This window comes from Mustela nivalis (genome assembly GCF_964662115.1).
Source record: "Mustela nivalis genome assembly, chromosome: Y".
Lineage (NCBI taxonomy): Eukaryota > Metazoa > Chordata > Mammalia > Carnivora > Mustelidae > Mustela > Mustela nivalis.
Window position 1 is genome coordinate 29250888 of NC_139041.1, and position 23220 is coordinate 29274107.

The window sequence follows — 23220 nt, forward strand, 5'->3', positions numbered from 1 at the left end:
GGCAGATTTGCCTATAACGTGATAATGTGATTCTCATTGTATTTTTTTCCTTTAAGTCAAGCAGTGTTGTTCTTGATGTCTCAGTTTCTTTTTGTCTCTGATCATAGCAAAGGTCAGAGATCTTGCAAAATAAATGTTTGTGACATTTCTTACTTCATTGACATTGCTTCCCATGATTAATCTTTGAAGGTTGAAAGGGTTTGCTGGGATCTGCCCCTGTGCTCTTCCCTCCTAAGGATACTGCCCATTTTGTCAGTGATGTGATGTTACTTTGTTTCATTGTGCTGTTTTCTTAAAGTAACATAAGGCCATATCCTAAAGTAACATTGGAGCCATGATGTGAGTATCAGAGCTGGAAATGAAAATTATGAGCAGTTTTGTTTGCTGGGGATACCTGCAGCAAACCGAGGAGTCTGTAATTCAGAGCCTGGGATTTGGGATCCCTTTCTGTGGCAAGGGTGATGAGCAGAGCTTTAGGAATCTGATGTATACATTGGGAGTTAGTGTCTCAGGCTACCCCAGAATGGGGCTAACTTCTGTCCTTGACTGGGAAGGAATTGCTAGTTTCTTAGGGATACTTTTGGAAGGTCAACTTTTGCCTGTAGTTGATCCTCAGACCAGAGGCCATTCAGGACCAAAAGTGTTGTCTGCTGTTCAACATGTTTGGATATAATCGGTGTGAATAATAATTTGACTGAAAAGCGTGGTCATTGGGAGACAGCCATTTCCCGTGCTTAAGGGTTGCAGAGATGTCCACATTTGCAGTTTATAGAGCTAATATAATAAAAAACACAAGGATAGCAGAGAGAAGAGCTATCATATTATCAGTGATTGTCATTTTTGAGCTTAATATTTCAATTCTTTTAGTTAAGCATGCCTCTATAAAATGTATGTACATCTTCACATTTATTATAGGAAAATTATTTTCCTTTCATTTCCTTCTATTTTTCCTTTGTTACATAATAAAAATATAAAATATTATAGAAACAATAGCTGAATTACTGAGAGGAAAAATTTCAGTGTTTATTTTTATAAACTGGCCTGTAAGTAATATCCTAACCATGAATAAGCAATTCTGGCTCCAGACCTACTGGGGAAAAATACTGCAGTTAGAAACCAAAGTATGTGAGTCCAATGGGTACTTTCTTTGTGATGCATTGAGTGCAATTGCTATTGTAATTTGGGGTAACATTTCTTACTCTTCTTCTTCTTTTTTTAAAGATTTTATTTATTTACTTGACAGAGAGAAATCACAAGTAGGCAGAGCAGCAGGCAGAGAAAAAGAGGGAAGCAGGCTCCCTGCAGGGCAGAGAGCCCAATTCGGGGCTCGATCCCAGGACCCTGGGATCATGACCTGAGCTGAAGGTAGAGGCTTTAACCCCTGAGCCATCCAGGCACCCCTGAAAAGAGCTTTATGATTCCAAATATTTTTCAAACAGCTTATAGCTTTTAAAGAAACAGTCAGAAGTATACTTCAGTTTTCAGTAGCTAAAAAAATTGAGTGCAGCAAGTTGTATGGGTAGCTCAGTCAGTTAGCCTCCAAGTGTTGATTTCAGCTCAGGTCATGATCTTGGGGTTATGAGGTTGAGTCCTGCATCAGGATCTACACACAGCATGGAGCCTGCTTAAGATTTTCTTTCTTTCCTTCTGCTCTTCCCCGCTTGCACACTCTTGTGATAAAACAAATGAGTGCAGCTGATTTAAAAATACACATGTGTATATGATATCTGTGTATAGATTGGTGGGTCTTTGGAACACTCGGTAAGTCTGTATATGCCCTAACATAGGGTATTCATTTCTTGGCATCCGGTCCCTGGCCACCCCCGTGCTGTCACCTCCTGACCCCAAGTGTGTCTTTTGTTTTATAGCAGTGACTTTGCGAGAAGACAGTGCCAGGAGGCTGGAGAGGAGAGTGCGCCAAGTGTCTGCATGCCTGTCGGATTATTCGCTGGCGAGCGATAGCAGGGTATTTGAGCCCCCGAACAGAAGGTTAGAAGCTGATCTCCTCCCTCAGCAGACTTCCACAGTGTTACTGTCAGGCACAAGACATGTGCGTACAGGGACTTTTGCAGTGTCGCAAATGTGTGTCTCTAAGGCTAACATCTCCTCCAGGCTTCTCTCCACTTTGGAAGTTGGGCCTTAGTAGCCCACCAAGACAAGTCCTCCGGCTTCTGTGTGGTGGCTGGAGGATGGCCCTCCTTCATGACTTCCTCCTGTCTGGCCCTGGTCAGCTGGAGGCCCAAGCCCCTGCTAGCTGGAAAAGGAGAGCCAGTGGACAAGAGAGACCTGACCTTCTAGAAAGGGCCTTCATTAGAAATGAATGTTCTCCCTCCTTCCCCTCTTTCCTAAGCTAGAGGAATCCCTTCGTAACGACAGAACACCTCTTGGGATTCTGGGCTGTGTTTTGATTTGACACGTTTGACATCGTTGTTTCCTTCCCGGTGTCTGTCACACATTTTACTTGTCACAGATGATGTAAGAGTTAGTTCAGAAGTTTGGCCCCGAGTAGCGCCCATGGTTTCTAGCAGTATCCCGAGCAGTTTGCTCAAATACAACAGCATTTTATAGGCGGGTCCCCTCTGAGGTATGTTGCGGGCCTGCTGTGTCCTTTCAGTTACAATCAGTGCTCATTTAAGTCACAGTGTAAGAAAGCCCCTGGCGGTAAGATGTGCCGGGAACACTAGAGAGCTTCTGGTGTTCCCGCGGTCACCTGTGCCCTGGGCAGTAACGCCGGGGACCCTCCACTTTGTTTAGGAGTGAAGATGCTGACGAGTCTGCACCCGGAGTTGCCTGTGGGAATGAAGGGCCCCAGATCCATGTGGGATTCTTGTGAGTATGGGACACTCCTCCCCTGTTGCTCCTGGAACTGATCTATAGACCGGTGCCCACCTGGTGACCCACACTTTCAGGCCGGGAGGGATGCAGGGACCCTTGCCGTCTGGCCGGTGCTCCCGGCCTGGCCTGCTTCAGTGGCTTTCGAGAGAGGACAGAGGTGATGGGAAGGATGGCTAGGCTGGAGTGGCTCCATGGCCGTCCTCCAACACTGAGCGTTGTGGGAGGGAGCTGTCCCCTCATGGAGCAGGCTCCTGGGGCTGTAAGGTGGGGGCTCAGGATGCTTGAAGAAATGACCGCACATTCTGCCTGGAGTTTCTTGTCTGTGCAGCACAGAGTGGGAGGCCTTTCCCCTTGTGACCAGAGTGAGAAACCTGGTGGTCTGCAACACAGAGGTTTTCTAGTTCTAATCACAGTAATCCATAGTGTCCTGCACAACTTTGTTTTGTTCACTGTTACTGTTCCAATCAAGGTTCTTTGATGATGGCACCGTTGCTATCTGGGATTGGGTCGTTCTGTGCTATGGGGGCTGACCTGTGTGCTGTAGGATGTTGAGGAGCATCCCTGGTCCCCATTCCATGGGGACCAATAACACATAACCTCCATCTACACCCAGTCAGGGTCGTCAGAATGTCTCCAGACATTTCACATGTCCTGGGCAAAAGAGGGTTAAAGGCATCCTCAGCAGAGGGCTGCTGCTGTATGTGAGTAACCAAGAAGTTTCCATTATGGGGAATGTGCAGCCTATGAGGTTCTGTTTCATTTCCTAGGCTCGACAGTGCCAGTGGATGTCTTCTTGTGAACTTGTTCCAACTAAAGAATTTTGCTAAACTGGTCATGAAGAAAGACTGCAAAATGTAAGATGGCTTGTTGGCAGTATTTTGGTTTGGGGACCCGCAGAATAGCTCCAATCAGGGATGGCAGTTCCTGGGCAGTCTTCACACAGTCTTGCTTACTCACCTGTTCTCCTTAGCAGTTTGGGGAGGGAAAAGACCATTTGGAACCTGAATTCCAAACTTTTTTCCTAATAAGATACCAAGACAATATTTGAAATAGAAAGCGTTTTAAGTTTTAAAAAGAGTAGTTCTTATTTGATGCAGATGAAGTTCATGGAGCCAGACTGGTAATGTGCTACAGTGATGCTAAGTAGCAGCATTTTGGTTTAAAATGTCCATCCTGCCCTTGGGCTAGGTCATGTGTTAATGCCCAGGTCTGTGATGCTGCAAAGTGAATGGAAAGGCTTCTGGCCAGGACCTGGAGCTCTTCTCTGAGTGAGCTGTATGGAAATGTGTGTTGTTGCCATTAGAAGATGTGACCTCTGGGAGCCCTGTGGCTTGGGATGGCTGGCTGTCGGGGCCCCTCAGCTGGCCGCAGAGCACATCACTCATGGTCTTCTTGAGCCTAAAGGTGCAGCCCTTTCCAGGAGTTTTTAAAGCTTGTCTTCAAAGTGGTTGTCAGTGGCCTTGGGCTCAACCTGGGATTTTGCCCACCGCCATGCTGTACTTTGCAGCTGGTGTTTGTGCTTCTTGTTTGTTCCGTGCTGGGGGTGGACAGAGCAGGAAGCTCCAGTTGGTGTGAGCGGTCTTGTAGGCCAGGCATGCGGAGCTTAAAGAGGGAGCCAGGAAGTTGTGGAGAGATCAGTGCAGGTGGATTCCCAAGAAGCTGGCGAAAGCAGGATCTCTGTTTGACTCCTTCCAAAGTTGTAGCTCCTGACTTGTAAGCCTTTCTCTTTGGAAAGAAAGAAAGAAAAAAAAAAAAAGGCTTTCTTCCCCTGGTCTCAGGGGACACATCAGTTCTTGGCTTACTCTTAGTTGAGAAAAGGACCTTTTCTCTTAGTTGAGAAAAGGACCTTTTCCAAAAAACTTTAAAATTCTGCCCTTTGGCATCTGAATAGGGAATGTGTATACACATACATGAAGTTTGTGCATTGTTTCACATAGATCTCTGTGTCACATCTCTGTTTTTTCTTCCCTCTCTCTGGTTCCAGACACATCCGAGTCTATCTGCCCCTGATGGACTCTGGCACCCTGAACACTTACTGCTCTAAGGCTCTGGAATTCCAGACCCCCCTGGTATTTAATGAAATTTTCAAAATCCCTGTGCATTCAAGCATGTTGATGTTGAAGTCACTTCAGTTGTATGTGTGTGCGGTGACTCAGCAGCTGCAGGAGGAACTGCTGGTATGTCCTTCCCTATTCTCTACACTACCATCATTTTCTGATCTTTACTGTTCTCTCCTTCCTATCTTTCTGTTCAATCTGTCTTAATCTGTGTCCCACCCCCTCTTTTCTAGTCTTTTATTGTCTTTCTGCCTTTTATTGTCATTTATTTTTTCATTTCACAGAATCTTTTGCCTCCTTCCTTCCTTTCTTTTTTCTCTTTCATTCGTACTCCTTGTCTTTGTACCTGTCTCTTTTTTCTCTATCTCTGACCCTTCAATTTTTCCCTGTCTTTCTCCCCTCCTCCTTTTTTACTGTGGTGTGTTGCTCAGAAATTGTCATACCATTAAGTGATCTTTGTAGGTGAAAGAACAGAAGTGGATGATAAAAACATTTATCTTGCCAAGCGCATTGTACTTTAATATAAATATAAACATTATATCATCTGATACTTATAAAACTTCTATATTTATTCCCATTTTCAGTTGAGAAAACTGATTAGGATTGGCAGATTTGGCAAATTTAGGATTAGCAGTTAAATTTGAATTTCAGATAAACTATAGATCAATTTTTACTATGAGAATGGTCTGTGCAATATATGAGAGAGACTTACACTTAAAAAAAAATGTTCTTTATTTGACATTCATATATAGCCACTACTGTAGGTTTTACCTGGTCCTCCTTGAACTAGGAGTGTGAGCAGCTTGTGTTCAGTACCCCGACCACGCCCTATATAGGGGCGTGATCCATCGTTTCTTTGTGAGGTTGGAATTTCTCCCCTTGGTTTCACCCATCAGCAGTAGAATTAGATGGTGGAGTTCAGCCAGCCCTCTCTTGTTTCCGAAATCTTCGAGTGATTCTGTAGCTCCTCAGTGGGCAGACCCTGAGCCTGACCTCCCCTCCCCCAGGTTGTCCCACTCTCTGGGCCGTCCCCCTCCCGGAATCTCCCCACGGGGCTGAAGCAGTGGCCCGGGAGCCTCCCTCAAGGGTACCCTCTGTTACCACTTTCATTTCACTGCAGTCCTTTGGAGAGCAATGACACATTCTGTGTTTCCGGTTACAAGGTTACAATCCAAGGGCAACCCTGATGTTTTATGAGATTCCCCTTGGTTGTTAAGGTGAAATCATTCTGCCTTTTTTTTAAACACCCTTGCAGGGCATTGCTCAGATCAACCTGGCCGACTGCGACGGGTCCAGCGAAATGCAGCAGCGCTGGTACGCGGTGCAGGTGTTCAGCAGCTGCGGGCCGCCCATGGTGAGGGAGAGCGAGCGGCCGGTGGGTGCTGCTGGGGACCCGGCACAAACCACCGCCACCGGGAAGACGGTATGTGTGCCCACCTGTCGCGCTGCGGGCAACCACTGTCACAGGGACTTCCTCTCTCACGAGTGTCTCTGCGCGCTTAGCTTCAGAGCACAGAGGTGCCCAAGAGGCAGGTATAAGGGAAGGCACAGAAATGGGAGGTTTCGGTGTGTATGGCCGTTCACGACCGTGGCTTTAATGTAGACGAGCTAGTGATAGGATGTAACGCGTTGGTAGTTTTAAACTTGAGCCCTCAGAGCTGCACAAGGTGGCCCGGGCCTATCCGGCTGGCTCAGCTGGCGCTCCTTGTTCCTGGAGAGTGGAGGAGGGCAGTCAGCCAGGGCTTAGGCGCTGACCTTGTACTGCCCCCCTCCCACTTCCTGCAGGACGCCGTGTCGGCACTGCTGGCCAGAACCACAGCCCAGATGCAGGCGGTGGAGCGTGAACTGGCGGAGGAGCGGATGAAGCTGGAGTGCGCGGAGGACGAGATCCTCGAGATGGGGCGGAAGGAGGAGATGGCTGAGGCTGTGTCCGAGAGGTAGGGCAAGACATACCCCTTTTGCACATCTGGAATATGAAGAATACTTTTGCTTGGAAGCTGTGCCTGGCAGAGGAATTTGGTACAGGTGGCTTTCTCTTCTGCCCCTCTGTATAAAGTGCTGGACACACTTGGTGCCATCTAAAATTCTGGATGCTCCCAGGGAGTTTCATGCTGCTCCAGAGGAAGCAGTGCCTTTATCTCTGTTCCCTAGCTCCCCATGCAGACTTTTCATCTTTTCCACCTTTTGTGGAATGTTCTGGAGTTGTGATAGTGACTACCAGCAATTTGGCTCTGCCCGGATTGATATAAGGTCCCTTTAGTTTATTTTGAAATGACTTGTGGAGGTCTGATCTCCCTACATTAGGGTCAGTGGTCTTTGGTAGAGTCACAGAATTATACCACAATTCAATTTGGGTAATTTCATCACATCAGAAGGAAACCTCACCCTCATAATAGCCATTACCCTGGCGCTGACAACTGCCCATTGCCTTTCATCTGCATGGATTGGCCTGTTCTGGACATATTACCTGAAGTCATGCACTCTTCATTTACTTCTGTCTAATTCCTTCTGGAGGCACCTTGGTACTGCTCTACTTCCACATTTTCCATGAAGAGTATCCTGTTTCTAAAGCTTCCTGCTGCTTCTGAATGGCTTTGCCTGAATTTACTGCAGGGAGGGAAAGTGCATGGCGGAGGGCTAGGGTTTGGTATTCATTGGCTGGTGGAAAGTGAGGCGGGGTTGGGGGAGGCAGGGAGAGAGGGCTTAGGGTGCTGACCTTGGGTGCTAGAGACACAGAGGCCCTCTTACTGAAAGGCCTCATCATATCATGTCCCCTAGAAAACAGGCCCTTTGACTTGATGGGAAGAGTGCCTGTGTGCGACCACTGACAGCACATAGGTCTTGCTGGGTGCGTCTGTGGCAGGGCACCTGGTCCAGTGATGTGCTGTTTTTCCAGTTTTGTAAGAAACAGTGTCTTTTGTTTTTGTGACATGTCCGTTCTGGCAAGGGTTTTTTTTTTTTTTTTTTTTTAAACAAATTCAATAGTGATTCCACAGAATGTTTTATGTATGGGATGGGAAGGAAAGTGAAAGATCCACAAAATGAAAAACAGGAAATCCAAGAGAGCTGTTACCATTGGTTCCACTCACCCCACACTAATAAAACTCTTGGGAGAATTCTTGATAAAGGACAGAGGGCAGGGCGGCTGGAGGAAGCTGGGGAAGAAAAGAGGAAGGGGAAGAAGGGCACCTTGACCCACACGCTGGAGGCTTTTGCAACATCTGCTTGCAGGAGCTGGCCGGCCCACTCGGTGGACAGTGGCTGCAGCAGCTGTGCCCAGACCAGCCCCGTGCACCCGGACTCCTGCTGCGTGGGCGGCAGCCCCCTTCACAGACATGCATTTGCTGGCCAGGCCAACCCTTTGAGCCCCGAGAAACTTCAGCCCCCACTTCTGAAGGTGAGTGGAAAGGCTCAGAGGACTTCTGGGTCCCCCCCCTCCCCCGCGATGGTCTGCCACCCAGCCCCGGGCACGGCCCTGGAAGGAGGGCATGTGTGTGACTCCCCACAATAAAGGGGAGGGGACGAGCTGACAGGCTCGGACGTGAGAACAGAATGCCATGGCTTACCTGCAGACTCTTCCCTGTGACAATGGCTGTGGGGATGGTGTGGTGTGAGATGGACCAGTTGGATCAGGGGGTCATACCCAAGGGAGCATTTCGCAGAGAGCCCAGCAAGAGAAGTAGCGCTAGGAGTTTGTTCTTGCTTTTATTTCTGTTGATTTACGAGGCATATCCAGAAAGATATTCTTAATAGCCTGTGTCCGAGAAATTACTGCCTATGTTCTCCTCAAGGATTTTGGTAGTTTCATGTCTTACATTGATGTCTTTCATCCATTTTGAATTTACTTTTGTCTAACTATAATCTAAAATGACTGCCACTGATCACTTGTACATAAAGAAGTTAGTATCATGATACGTTACACACAGAAAGTTATACGTAAAAAAAACACAATGAAAGAAGATGTTTCTCATTTCCCTTAATCTTTTTTATTTAAAGTTTGCTTTGATGTTGTGTTTCTGAAATTCCACATGAGTGAAATCATATGATGTTTCTCTTTCTCTGATGTATTTTGCTCAGCCTAATACTCTCTGACTCCATACATGGTATTACAGATGGCAAGAGTATCACATTTTATTCATCTATTGGTGAGCACTTGGACTTTTTCCATAATTTGGCTATTATTCATAATCCTGCTATAAACATCAGGGTGCTGTGTCCCTTTGAAACAGTATTTTCTCTCCATTCACTAAATACCTAGAAGAGTAATTGCTGGATTGTACGATAGTTCTGTTTTTAGAACTATTTGGAGAAGCCTCCATTTTATTTTGTAGAGTGGCTGTAACTGCTTGCATTCCCACCAATGCTGCAAGAACGGTTTCCTTTTCTGTGTACTCACCAACACTTGTTTCCTGTGTTGTTAATTTCAGCCATTCTGACAAGTGTGATGTATCTCATCGTGGTTTTGATTTGCATTTCCATGATGATAAATGATGTTGAACTTCTCATCATCTGTCGATATTTTCTTTGGAAAAATGTCTCTTCAGGTCTTCTGCCCATTTCTTTTCTTTTTCTAAAGTCAGTTTAATTAACATGTAGTGTATTATTAGTTTCAGAGATAAAGTTCAGTGATTCATCACTTGTATATAACATATAGCGCTTCTTCCATCATGAACACTTATTAATGCTCATCACCCACTTACCGCATCCTGCCTCCCCTCTAGCAGGCTTCAGTTTTTCCTATAGTTAGACTCTTTTGTGATTTGCCTCCGTCTTTGTTTTTATCTTATTTTTTCATCTGTGTTGTTTCTTAAATTCCGCATATGAATGAATCCTATGGTATTTGTCTTTTTCTGACTGACTGACTTATTTCACTTAGGATACCCTCTTGTTCCACCCATGTTGTTCCAAATAGCAACATTTCTTTTTTTTTTTTTTTTGATAACTGAGTAATATTCCATTGTGTGTGTGTGTGTGTGTGTGTGTGTCGGTTCGTATGCACGCCATTCTTCCTTATCCATTCTTCTATTGTTGGATATCTGGGCTCTTTCCATAGTTTGGCTGTTGTGGACATTGCTGCTGTAAACATTGGGGTGCACTTGCTCCTTTGGATCACTACATTTGTATCTTTGTATTATTACCCAGTAGTGTGATTGCTGCATCATAGTTTGGCTCTATTTCTAACTTTTTTGGAAACCTCCACACTGTTTTCCAAAGTGGCTGCACTTGTTTTCCAAAGTGGTGATGCTTGCATTCCCACCAACAGTATAACAAGATTCCTCTTTCTCCACATCCTTGCCATTATTTGTTGTTTCTTGTCTTGTTCATTTTAGCCATTCCAGTTGGTGTAAGTGGGATCTCACTGTCAACTTGATTTGATTTCCTGGTGCTAAGTGGTATTCAGCATTTTTTCATGTGGCTGTGGGCTATTTGTCTCTCTTCTCTGGAGAAATTTCCTTTCATTTTTTCTATTTCTTGACTAGATTTTTTGTTTTTTGGGTGTTAAGTTTGGTAAGTTCTTTGTGGACTTTAGATACTAGTCCTTTATCGTTATGTCATTTGTGAATATCAACTCCCATTCCGTAGGCTGACTTTTAATTTTGTTGACTGCTTCTTTTCCTGTACAAAAACCCTTTTCTTGATAAACTCCCAGTAGTTCATTTTTGCTTTTGTTTCTCTTGCCTTCTTTATCAAGAAGATACTGAGGCTGAGGCCAAAGGAGGTGCTGCCTGTATTTTCCTCTAGGATCTTGGTGGATTCTTGTCTCACATTTAGGTCTTTAGTCTATTTTCGGTTATCTTTGTAAGACAATGGTCAAGTTTCATTCTTCCACATGTAGCTGTCCATTTTTCCCAGCACCATTTGTTGAAGAGATCCTCTTTTTTCCCATTGGACATTTTCTTCTGCTTTGTTGAAGATTGGTTGACCGTAGAGTTAAGGGCCCATTTCTGCGTTATTTTTTTCTGTATCCCATTGTTCAATGTATATGTCTTTGTGCCAGTACCATACTGTCTTGATGATCACAGCTTTGTCATACAGCTTGAATTCTGCGATTTTGATGCTTCCAGTTTTGGTTTTCTTTTTCTACACTCCTTTGGCTATTTGGGGTCTTTTCTAGTTCCATACAAATTTTAAGCCAGCTCTGTGAAAAATGTTGAAGATACTTTTGATGGTGATGGCATTGAATGTGTACATTGCTCTAGGTAGCGTAGACATTTAAGAACTATATTAGTTCTTCCAATCCCTGAGCATGGGATGTTTTTCCATTCTCTGCATTTTCCTCACTTTCTTTCATGAGTGTTCTATAGTTTTCTGAATATTCATTCTTTGCCTCTCTGGTTACATTTATTTCTAGGTATCTTATAGTTTTGGGTGCAGTTGTAAATGGGATCGACTCCTTAATTTCTCTTTTTTCTGTTTTGGTGGTGGTGTATAAAAATGCAACTGATTTCTTTTTTTTTTCTTTTCCATTTCACTCTATACTTTATTACAATAATTTTGAGAATTAAGAATAAGCACAGATGTGAAGACTAGTGGAGAGTGGGATTATTTATGTCCTTACCCAATAATCCACTACTGTTTTATGATTAATGTTCCTAGGAAACTTTCCAATGCTGTCCTGAGTCCTTTGTGGAGCAGGGGATAAATCCTAGCTCTCCACAGTCCACTGTGTTACAATCCTTCACAAACCAACATGGCAATTAAGCCTTCTCTTCACCTGGCTAAATGATACCAGTTCTATTAGCTTTATTTCCCAATGTCAACTTTCAAGAGTTTTGCTCTTTGTTCTCTTTAAAAAACGCTTTTGTCTTCCTGGGCCATTGGCCATTTGTGCCTGAGATCATTAGAGCCACTGAGGAGCAAAGATAAGAACCAGGAAACAATCCTGAAGCTGAATCTATGCAGGATTTTCACAGGCAGCTGCATCTCATTCATGTCCAGGTCTGCCACTTACCGGCTGTGTGGCTTGGGCCAGTCCTTCAAACTCTCTATGCCTCAGTGTCCGCACTGGTATTAATCATGTTTTTAAACGTTTCTGTATTTTTTTCTTTTTTTAATTTCTTTTCAGTGTAACAATTCATTGTTTATGCACCACACCCAGTGCTCCATGCAATACATGCCCTCCATAACACCCACCAGCTGGTCGCCAACCTCCCACCCCCACCCCCTTCAAAACCCTCAGGTTGTTTGTTTCAGAGTCCATAGTCTGTCATGGTTCATCTCCCCTTCCAATTTCCCTCAAGTCTCTTCTCCTCTCCATCTCCCCATGTCCTCTGTGTTATCTCTTATGCTCCACAGGTAAGTGAAGCTATATAATTGACTCTCTCTGCTTGACTTATTTCACTCAGCATAATCTCTTCCAGTCCCGTCCATGTTGCTACAAAAGTTGGGGATTCATCCTTTCTGATGGAGGCATAATACTCCATCAGGTATATGGACCACATCTTCCTTATCCATTCTTCTGTTGAAGAGCATCTTCTTTCCACAGTTTGGTGACCGTGGCCATTACTGCTATAAACATTGGGGTACAGATGGCCCTTCTTTTCACTACATCTGAATCTTTGGGGTAAATCCCCAGTAGTGCAATTGCAGGGTCATAGGGGAAGCTCTGTTTTTAATTTCTTGAGGAATCTCCACACTGTTCTCCAAATTGGCCCACCAACAGTGTTAGAGAGTTCCCCTTTCTCCACATCCTCTCCAACACATGTTGTTTCCTGTCTTGTTAATTTTGGCCATTCTAACTGGTATAAGGTGATATCTCAATGTGGTTTTAATTTGAATCTCCCTGAAGGATAGTGATAATGAACATTTTTTCAGGTGTCTGATAGCCATTTGTATGTCTTCATTGGAGAAGTGTCTATTCATATCTTCTACCCATTTTTTGACATGATTATCTGTTTTGTGTGTGTTGAGTTTGAGAAGTTCTTTATAGATCCTGGATATCAACTTTTTGTCTGTACTGTCATTAATGCAACTGATTTCTGTGCATTGATTTTATATCCGGCATTTTACTGAATTCCTGTATGAGTTCTAGCAGTTTGGTGGTGGAGTTCTTTGGGCTTTCCACATAAATTAATCATATCATCTGCAAAGACTGAAAGTTTGACTCCTCCCTTGCAAATTTGGGTGCCTTTTTTTTTTTTTTTTCCTTTTTTCTTTTTCTTTTAGTTGTCTGATTGCTCAGTCTAGGACTTCTAGTACTATGTTGAGCAACCGTGGTGGGAGTGGGCATCCTTCTTATGTTCCTGATCTCAAGGGAAAACTGTCGCCTTTTCCCTGCTGAGATTGATATTTGCTGTGGGTTTTTCATAGATAGCTTTTATGAAGTTGAGGAATGTTAACTCTATCTCTATACTTTGAAGAGTTTTAATCAGTAAAGGATGCTATATTTGTTACATGCCTTTTCTGCATCAGTTGAGAGAACCAGGTGATTCTTCTCCTGTCTCTTATTGATTTGTTCTATCACATGGATTGATTTGTGAATGTTGAACCATCCTTGCATCCCAGGGATAAATCCCACCTGGTCATAGTGTATAATCTTTTTAATGTACTCTTGGATCCTGTTGGCTAAGATCTTGTTGAGAATCTTGGCATCCATATTCAGCAGGGATATTGGTCTGAAATTCTCCATTTTGATGATGTCTTTGCCTGCAGGGTTTGAGGATCAAGTGTATGTTGGCCTCCTAGAAAGAGTCTGGATGTTTTCCTTCTGCTTCTATTTTTTGAAACAGCTTCAGGTGAATAGGTATTGTTTCTTCTTTGATTGTTTGGTAGAATTCCTCAGGGAATCCATCAGGTCCTAGGCTCTTGTTTTTTGGAGGTTTTTGATCACTGCTTCAATCTTGTTACTAGATACTGGTCTATTCAGGTTGTCAGTTTCTTCCTGGTTCAATTTTGGGAGTTTGTAGTTTTTCAGGAATGTATTCATTTCTTCTAGGTTGCTTAACTTACTGGCATATAGCTGTTGATAATAATTTCTGATGATTGTTTCTACTTTCTTGGTGTTAGTCGTGGTCTTTCCCCTTTCATTCATAATTTTATTAATTTGGGTCCTTTCTCTTTTCTTTTGGATTAGTTTGGCCAATTGTTTATTGATCTTATTAATCCTTTCAGAGAACCAGCTTCTAGTTTTGTTGATACATTCTACTGTATCTCTAGTTTCTATCTCATTGATCTCTGCTCTAATCTTGATTATTTCCCTTCTTGTGTGTGGAGGTGGCTTAAATTGTTGTTGATTCTCCAGTTCTTTAAGGCATAGAGAGAACTGGTATATCCTGGATTTTTTCAGGTTTTTTTGAGTGAGGCTTGGATGGCTATGTATTTCCCTCTTAGGACCGCCTTTGCCATATACCATAGGTTTTGAACTGATGTTTCTTCATTCTCATTGGTTTCCATTAATTATTTAAGTTCTTCTTTGATTTCCTGGTTGATCCAAACACTCTTAATCAGGATGCTCTTTTGCTTCCAAGTGTTTGAATTCCTCCCATACTTTTTCTTGTGGTTTAGTTCCAGTTTCAAAACATTGTAGTCTGAGAATATGCAGAGAATAATCTCAGTCTTTTGGTGTCAGTTGAGTCCTGATTTGTGAAGGTTCCATGTGCACTCGAGAAGAAGGAGTATTCCATTGTTTTAGGGTGGAATGTTGTGTATATATCTCTGAGGTCCATCTCGTCCAATGTGTCATTCGGGGCTCCTGTTCCTTTATTGATTTTCTGCTTGGATAATCTGTCTATTACTGAGAGTGGTGTGTTAAGATCTCCAACTATTAATGCATTCATATCAATATGACTATCTTGATTAATAGTTGGCTTACATAGTTGGCTGCTCCCGTATTGGGGCATAAATATTTACATTGTTAGATCTTCTTGATGGATAGACCCTTTTGAATGATGTATTGTATTTCTGTCTCTGAATACAGTTTTTAGTTTAAAATCTAATTTATCTGATACAGCCTTCTTTTGAGGCCCATTTGCATGAAAGGTGGTTCTCCATAGCTTCACTTTCAGTCTGGATGTAATCTTAGGTTCAAAATGGTTCTCTTGTAGACAACATATGGGCAGCTCCCGTCGTTTTTTCCAGTTGGCAACCATGTGCCATTTTATGGGAGCATTTAGGCCATTTACATTGAGAATGATACGTTTTTATTGATATCATGTTGCCTGTGAAGTCCTGGTTTCTATAGAATGTCTCCATGAATTCTGTTCTGTGACACTCTTGGGTTCTTTCTTCTTTTTTTAGAACCCCTCCCCTTAATATTTCTTGTAATGCTGGTTTGGTGGTCACATACTCTTTTAAAACCTTATCTGTCTTGGAAGCTCTTTATCTCTCCATCCATTTTGAATGTCAGTCTTGCTGGATAAAGTATTCTCAGCTGCAAGTTCTTCTCATTTAGTGCCCTGAATATGTCTTGCCAGCCCTTTCTGGCTTGCCAGGTTTCTGTGGACAGGTCTGATGTTATTCTGATGGGCCTTCCAATGTACATAATGGATCTCTTCCCCCAGCTGCCCTTAAGACATATTCTCTGAAATTATGATTCATGAATTTCACAATTTTGTGCTTGGATGTCTTTCTAGGCTCATTGATCTTGGGGTGGGGGGTGTTGTCTTCTCTGCCTCTCGGACAGGAACACTTGTTCCATTCCCTAGATTAGGGACATTTTCATCCAGGGTTTGTTCAGCTATATCTTCTAGTCTTCTCTCTTTCTCTACCTCCTTAGGGGTCCCAATAAGTCTGGCATTGGAATGTTTCATAGTGTCATTGATTTCCCTATTTCTGTTAGTTTCATGCCTCCTCCTGATCCTTTTTCTCTATTGGTTTGTCCTCTAGATCACTAATTTTGTCTTCTGCCTTGGTACTCTAGCTGTTAAAGTATTTATATTAGACTGGAATTCATTGATAGCATTTTTAACTTCTGCCAGGTCGACTCTCACTTTCACTCTTAGAGATTCTGTGTTGTCACTAATGGTTTTCTCCAACCTCAATTGCCTGGATAATTGTTACCCTGAATTTTTTTCTGTCATATTGTTTATGTCCATATCCAGTAGTTCTTTGGCAGAGGTCACAGTCTCTGAATTTTTTCTCTGTTGGGTGCTCCTCCTCCTTGTCATTTTGGTGAGAGGTGGTTGAGGGGATGTGTAGCTGAATATACCAACCACAATCTAGGCAACATGTACCTTGAAAAGCTTTGGAGCAATCAGAAGTCACCACCAAAAAGAAAGACAAAGCAGAGGAAGAAAGAAAAAAAATTCCTACCAAAGTAGGCCCCAAAAATAAGATTGTAAGTTACATAGACAAAAATGAACAAACAAAAAGACCAACAAATTTAAAACAAACAAACAAACAAAAAAAAAAAACAGTCAAGATGAACCTCAAAAATAAGATTTATATAGTACAAAAACAAATACACAGAAACATTGAAGAGTAAGTTGGGAAGATGGTTATACTTCCTCAGTGTGGGTAAGGAAGGTTATTTTGGTTCTTTCTGGGTGTATCTTGTTATCTTTGTTAAAGAACTCAACTTTCCCGAGATACAGGGAAATTAAAACTGGTTTATGTAAAAAGTTCAAGTTAAAGAGTTATTATGGAATATGTTGCATTAAACCTCTAGTAGTAATGGTAAATAGGTTAAAAAATTAAAAAAATAAGAATCATGAAAACGAATTAAAAAAAGAAAAATAGTTGTATCTGAAATATATGGGTTTGGGGGCAGTACTGGGATTTTAATATATTGTTTTCCTTAGATGTTGGGGTTTTACAGTTTTATAGGGACTCCGTGTTTGTTGTCATCTTGTTTTTTTGGCTTGTTCTAGAGGCAGGGCCTGCTGTGTTGTTTTCATTTGGTCTTGCTTGTGGTTATCCTGCCCCCAACAAGGGGCCGGGCTCTGTGTAAACAGGTTTTTCAGGCTTTTGTTCTCTGGAGGTTTTTGTTCTTTGGCAGCTTTTTGCATCTTTTCAGAGGGTCAGAGCAAAGTAAACAGTCTACACTGGGACCTCACCTCAGAGAGAAGCCTTAGTCTGCCACCCTCTGGGCGGTCTAGAACACACGGGCTCCCTCTCTGCAAACTCTGTTGAACACTTCAACCTCCAACAGGCAGTGTGCACCACCCCCCGCCACCATCTCAGTGGTTGCTGGAGGCCCGGTTGTCTCTGTACCCCCATGACACTAATACTGCAGTCAGTAGTGGTCTTGGTGAGCCCGAACCTGAGTGGCTGTAATTGTGGGGACTGCTGTCTGGAGACCACGCTCATGCCAGGTAGCTTAGACCTGGTGGCAGTGCAGGTGGTAGTAGGGTGCAGTCCTAGAGACTGCCAGCTGGCACTCACACCGGGCTTTCCCAGACATAGTTTGCGCCCAGCCAAGTGGTGGTGCAAGCAGTGCAAAACCGCAGGCTCAGGAACATAGACCAGGGCCCCCATCATGCTTTTCTGGCACGGGTGGTCACCAACAGTGACCATCCTGGGACAGTGGGCTTAAACCTGTGCCTGTAACCAACTGATTCCACCAGTTGCCCCTTAAGATCTTTTGCTCTTTTTGAGTACTTTTAACCAGACTTCAAGTTAATGCTGGTCCCTAACCACAGGGCATTTTTGTATTGAGGTATTACTTTCCAGTGGGTCACTTCTGGTGGCTCCCTCCCCCTTCTGTTTATCCTGCGCATTCCTACTCTGCTTCAGCTCTCCACTGATGTCTTCTGCGCTATAGAGATCCAGAAGTGTATAATTGTACATCTCAGTGCTCTGGTAGATTTTTATCTCACTTCAGAGGACCAGTTGAAGCAGGGTCTCCACCATCTTGCCCCTCCATCATTTCATAGTACTTTAGGTAAAATAGAGATCACTCTTTTAGGAAGGATTAATGTTAAAATGTTCAAATGAGATCACTCTACTTCCTCCAGTGCAGGGGAGGCAACTGGGGACTAGGCTGCAGTCTTTTCCATGTGTTGTCCCTGGGAGAGCATAGGTCGAAAGATGTAAACCATATAATGATATTTCCAACTATTTGAATATTATTGATTGCTATTCATTTTTCTGAAGAACTTGAGTGGTTTGTGTGAGTCTTGTAGAAGTTTCCTTTGCAGTTTCCTGTTGTGACCTTACAGAGGTGAGGACATAGAACTTGCTGGTTCACCATTTTGCTGAGACTACTTCCCTTTTTAAAATTGTTTTAGTTGTCAGAGGAGCTAATAAAAAATAATACCAAAAGTAAGCAAGGTTTAGGTTTTTACATGGTCATATTGAAGGCATAGCTAAGAAGTTGAATTTTGAGTAGAGTCTGTACAAAAGGAAGTATAGGAGACTTCTATAATATTGGGAACTATATTTAGGCAGATGGAAGAGCATATGCCCAAAGATTGTGATGGGAGACCCAGTATGGTAAGAGAATCATAAGGAAGTTAGCATGGGTTGGCAAGAGGAGCAAGAGCAGTGTGATAACTGAGAGCACTGTAAGTAAAGGCACCAGAATACGTAGGCTCATTTTTTTCCAAAAGGGGTAGAAAACTGGTGGGTAACTTTGAACTCAAGGGTAACATGACCTGACTTTATTTTTACCAGGATTTCCATGATGGCAAAGTTGAAGACAGAGGTAGGCATAGAATCAAGTAGATCAGTAAGGTACCTATTGCATTAATTGTAATCTGGTTAGATGATGCTGACTTGGATGAAGAGTTGGTGACAAGTATCAAAACACACCTAGTTTTGAACATTGAGCCACCAGGAATCTCGTTAGCTAGGTATGTAGTGTGACAGAAAGAAGGAGTCCAGGATGATAGCTGAGATTTTTCTGCATGAACAAATGGTAATTTGGGGATAAGATATCAGAAATTCAGTTTTAGACTCATTAAATGTAAAATGACGTTAAGGACCTCAAAGTGGAGATGGCAAGGAGATAATTATTTGGTGACTATGCTAATTTACTGCTTCTGTTATACAAAAAGTAAATTAACTAATATACAGGTTGATAAGGGAACCAGCACAGAAGATGTCTTTCCAGAGGAAATACTGAGTCTTCCAAAGGAGACGACCAGCAACAGAGCCCGTGGGTCACATTTTGTTCGGAGTAGCCCAGTTGTCCGTTCACATACCTTCTCCCCTGGAGCACGAAGCCAGTATGTTTGCAGAGTAAGTTGACATTCCTTTGCCACCACCTGTCTGGAAAATTGTCTCCCTCCTTTTTTGTGTGTGTTTTATGTTTTTTTACTCTTTATGTGAAAAGACTTATGTTCTCATAAACGAGTATCACATATTGGGGCCTGCAGCCAGTGTGGTGGCTCCATCTCCCCCTCACCCTTACATATCTAACTAGATTTTCTCAAGATTCTAATACATTTCTCCCTAAATTTTCAGTTTCTGTGTGTACCAACTCATGGGCAAACTGTTTCTACATTGGTATAAGGAGTAACAGGTTAGAACAGGACATGCCCTGATTGGTTTGAGATTGGGAAGTCAGGCCACTGAGTGGTTGGAATTCCTGAAGTGTAGCTTAGTGGGGTCCCAGGGTGGATAGCAGTCTTGAAAACTCCGGATACAGAGGCCAGGTTCGGATCCCTCAGCACTAAATTCTCACCTTGAGGGGATGGCAGGAAACAACAGTGGTTCTCAACCAGAGCTGCATACTGCAGTGAAGTCATTTCAGTGCAGTTTAGGGTCGAGGTGTGGGCCTCACAAAATGCTGGTGCCCAGGTTCCACCCCCAGGATTCATTGTGGTTCATGGTGTGGCTTGGGGAGGACCTCTGGTGATTCTGATATTTAGAACCCCACCATGGTCCTTCAAGATAGGACCACATATTGGAGGTTGGCTGGCAGTGGTGGTGTGACACTGACAGGACAGATTAGGAAAGAGAAGGGAATTTGAAGGATAAATGGTCACGATCCAGTGTAACCAGATTGGATCGAGGAGAACTTTGACCCTTCCCACCTCTGAACTGGGATTGTTGAAGTAAAACACCTTCCCTTGACTGGGACTGCCAGGGAACTGGCCGCATTTGGGCAAAACCAGAGTTCAGTCACATGAGAGAGAAATGGGCTCAGGTGTGTGTGGGAGACAAGATACTAGGAGTATGGTTTGGGGATCCCCTCGCCCACTCAGTTTCTGTAACTTAACAGGACTCACAGAATTCACAGTTGTGGTTTATTACGGTGAAAGGATCTAGACCAAGGTCAACAGAGGGAAGAGGCACATCGGGCAGATCTCAGGTCTGCCACAAGTTTTCAAGTCTCTCCGAGTGGGATTCTGTGAAGCAGAAGCAAGGTGTCCCGTGATGGCTGCTCTGGGTCCCATAGGTCAGGCTCGGGCACTCTGGCCCCATCAAGCTGTAGCTCTACGGGGTTTGTGTTCAACCAGACGCCTGCCTGGAGGTGTTATACCAAGGGCTGCCCTTTTGTCCCTTCCTCACTGTAGGCTGTTGTTGACCCAGCACAGAGTGGGCCCGGGTCTGCTGGGTTAGAAGGGCAGTGTGGTGGGACAGGAGACCTTCCCCAGAGGAGGACATCCAGCTCCTGTGTTGGGTTCCGTACCCTCCATACAAGCATTTGCAGTCGATGCTTTTAGAGGCTTTGTTGTTTTTCTCTGTTTGAAATGATTGAGGCTGGGAAGGCATGGGGATGCATATTATTTGCCATGTCATTGCCTTAGTATTTTAGGTTAATGGTGTGGACTTTTCCATGAAGACAAGAACTTTGGCTTTTATACAGATACACTGATCTTTTTTTTTTTTTTTAAATTTTATTTATTTATTTGACAGACAGAGATCACAAGTAGGCAGAGAGGCAGGCAGAGAGAGCAGAGGAAGCAGGCTCCCCGCTGAGCAGAGAGCCCAATGCGGGACTCGATCCCAGGACCTGAGCTGAAGGCAGAGGCTGTAACCCATTGAGCCACCCAGGTGCCCCTACACTCTGATCTTGAAGCAAGAACCTGCCATCAAGTGAAATACATGATATCTTGGTTCCCATGAAGAAGTCCTTATTTATTTTCCTCTTAAAAAAGAACTTTTCTCTTGGGGCGCCAGGGTGGCTCAGTGGGTTAAGCCGCTGCCTTCGGCTCAGGTCATGATCTCAGGATCCTGGGATGGAGTCCCGCATCGGGCTCTCTGCTCAGCAGGGAGCCTGCTTCCCTATCTCTCTCTCTCTGGCTGCCTCTCCATCTACTTGTGATTTCTCTGTGTCAAATTAATAAATAAAATCTTTAAAAAAAAAAAAAAGAACTTTTCTCTTGTTTAACAGAATGGAAGTTAGTAATCAGCTTGTCTTACTACAGGAATAAGTTTCGTTTTTTGGAAAGCTATTTTTACCCCAGATTCTTGCCAAAGCCTGAAATATAGCAAATGAAAATGATTAATAAAAAGTAAAAAATGTGGTATCTGGCTGGCTCACTGGGTAGAACATGCAAATCCGTCTCGGGGTCATGAGTTCAAGTCCTACATTTGCTGTATAGCCCCGTTTAAAAAAAAAAAAAAGCGGAATAGTGAGATTAGTACTGTCTTCATGAACTTCAGACATAATATCCATTCTGTGCAGGGGCACCTGGGTGGCTCAGTGGGTTAAAGCCTCTGCCTTCAGCTCAGGTCATGATCTCAGGGTCCTGGGATCGAGCTCCCCTCTCTGCTCAGCGGGGAGCCTGCTTTCCCCTCTCTCTCTCTGCCTGCCTCTCTGCCTACTTGTGATCTCTATCTGTCAAATAAATAAATAAAATCTTAAAAAAATATATCCATTCTGTGTTGACATTGATCGCACAGAAATTTTGTTGACTCTATCACCCTGGAAACTTGATGTTTTTCTGTTGAAAGAGGGTCCGTGTTGGATTTGCTTTTCTTTTTCTGTTTTTTTTTTTTAATTGAAACTTTGAGTAGCTTTTAACTAAAAGCCAAAGACCTAGTAAAAGTACCAGTAGTTATGCAGATTTGAGTATATGTGAGAAAAAAATGAAATAATTCAATTCATACTACATCAAGAGAATGAATATTAAATTTCTAAGAAAGTACTTCTGAATATCATTCTTTTTGGCACAGCTTTATCGTAGTGACAGTGACAGTTCAACACTGCCCCAGAAGTCTGGCTTTGTTCGAAACACCTTGGAAAGACGGACCCTTTGCTCTAAACAGGTATGTGCCCTGTAAACTAATAAGGATTCTACATTTTTCTTGTAGTTATTTTTAAAGCTTGATTGAAAGCTAATACATTAATTTCTTTATTTGTTAAATGGACGTTTTAAAAACGTATATATCATGATACCATGATATTAACCAAAGATTAAAACAGTGCTCTCTTCATTTGTAGTATTTGGGTTCACTGCTCTCTTCATTTGTAGTATTTGGGTTCACTGCAGACTCTGTATTGGCAAGTTTTAAAACACTGCTGCCAGGGAAAGCACAGAGTTAGGTACATTCCTACAAGCTTCTGGTTGTATTTTCATCAACAAATAAATACATAATTTTTTTGTGTGTTTCTGTGTAAAGACTTATTATTTAATTTATATTATTAATTTATTCACGTTGAACTCAGAGCCAACAGCATTATAATTCATGCCCAAATGAAGCTTTTCAAACATAATCTCATCATAAAATGGATTTTAGATTTCTTGCACTTAGAAATAGTAGGCAATATTTCTGCACTAAGGTGACCAATAAAAAGCATGAAAACCTGGCACTTCGTAGACCATGAAAGAACACTTGTTTATAGTATGAAAGCTGAAACAAGAAGGTATAATGTTTTGTTGGACCTCAGCTAGGCACCTGTGCATCAAATGACTCAAACTCTGCCACTCTGCACATGCCCATGCAAGACTATGAATATTGCATATTGATTTTGGGATTACAAGTAAATTTCAGTAAGTAGACTAATTCTTACATTCAAATCTCTAATAATAAGGATCACATATATTTCTTAAGGTATTATAATGTTTACATTCTTAAAACCATTTCCATATAATAGATTTTTTTAAAAAACAGGAAATAAAATTAAGGTTTTCAGTCTTCAGGGTTCTTCTTCTTGAATTTATTTTCTTACTTCAGTGTTTTTCCACACCAGACCTTTCAAGTTTTGCTGCTTCAGTTTGTACGGTTGTAGTTCCCTTGCTTTTCCGTGCAGGTATGCTTTTAATGAGAAAAAAAGTCCCAGATTTCCATGTCATAGTTGTACTTGGAGCAGTTGACGATTAATAGTTATAAATCATAATTTAGCTACAACTATTTTTTCAGGAGCAACACTGCTGAAATTTGGGACCAGATCATTCTTTGTTGTGCAGGCTATTTTTATTTCAGCATTTTTAGCAGCCTCTCTGCTATCCTTGTGCTAAATGGAGATATTACTCTCCTTCTCCTTAACTTTTGCAGT

The 23220-nt window shown here is 42.8% G+C and overlaps 1 protein-coding gene across 1 annotated transcript in view; it reads left to right on the top strand.

Moving 5' to 3' along the window:
* The window catches only part of LOC309856889 (protein WWC3-like), a 179895-nt gene that overhangs the window by 138305 nt on the left and 18370 nt on the right, over positions 1-23220 (top strand). The window contains exons 12-20 of the mRNA XM_082718691.1: positions 1869-1989; positions 2755-2829; positions 3603-3689; positions 4820-5012; positions 6148-6315; positions 6678-6829; positions 8124-8289; positions 18846-19010; positions 21897-21989. Coding sequence (XP_082574817.1) covers positions 1869-1989; positions 2755-2829; positions 3603-3689; positions 4820-5012; positions 6148-6315; positions 6678-6829; positions 8124-8289; positions 18846-19010; positions 21897-21989 — 1220 coding nt within the window. The remainder of the gene's footprint in view (positions 1-1868; positions 1990-2754; positions 2830-3602; positions 3690-4819; positions 5013-6147; positions 6316-6677; positions 6830-8123; positions 8290-18845; positions 19011-21896; positions 21990-23220) is intronic.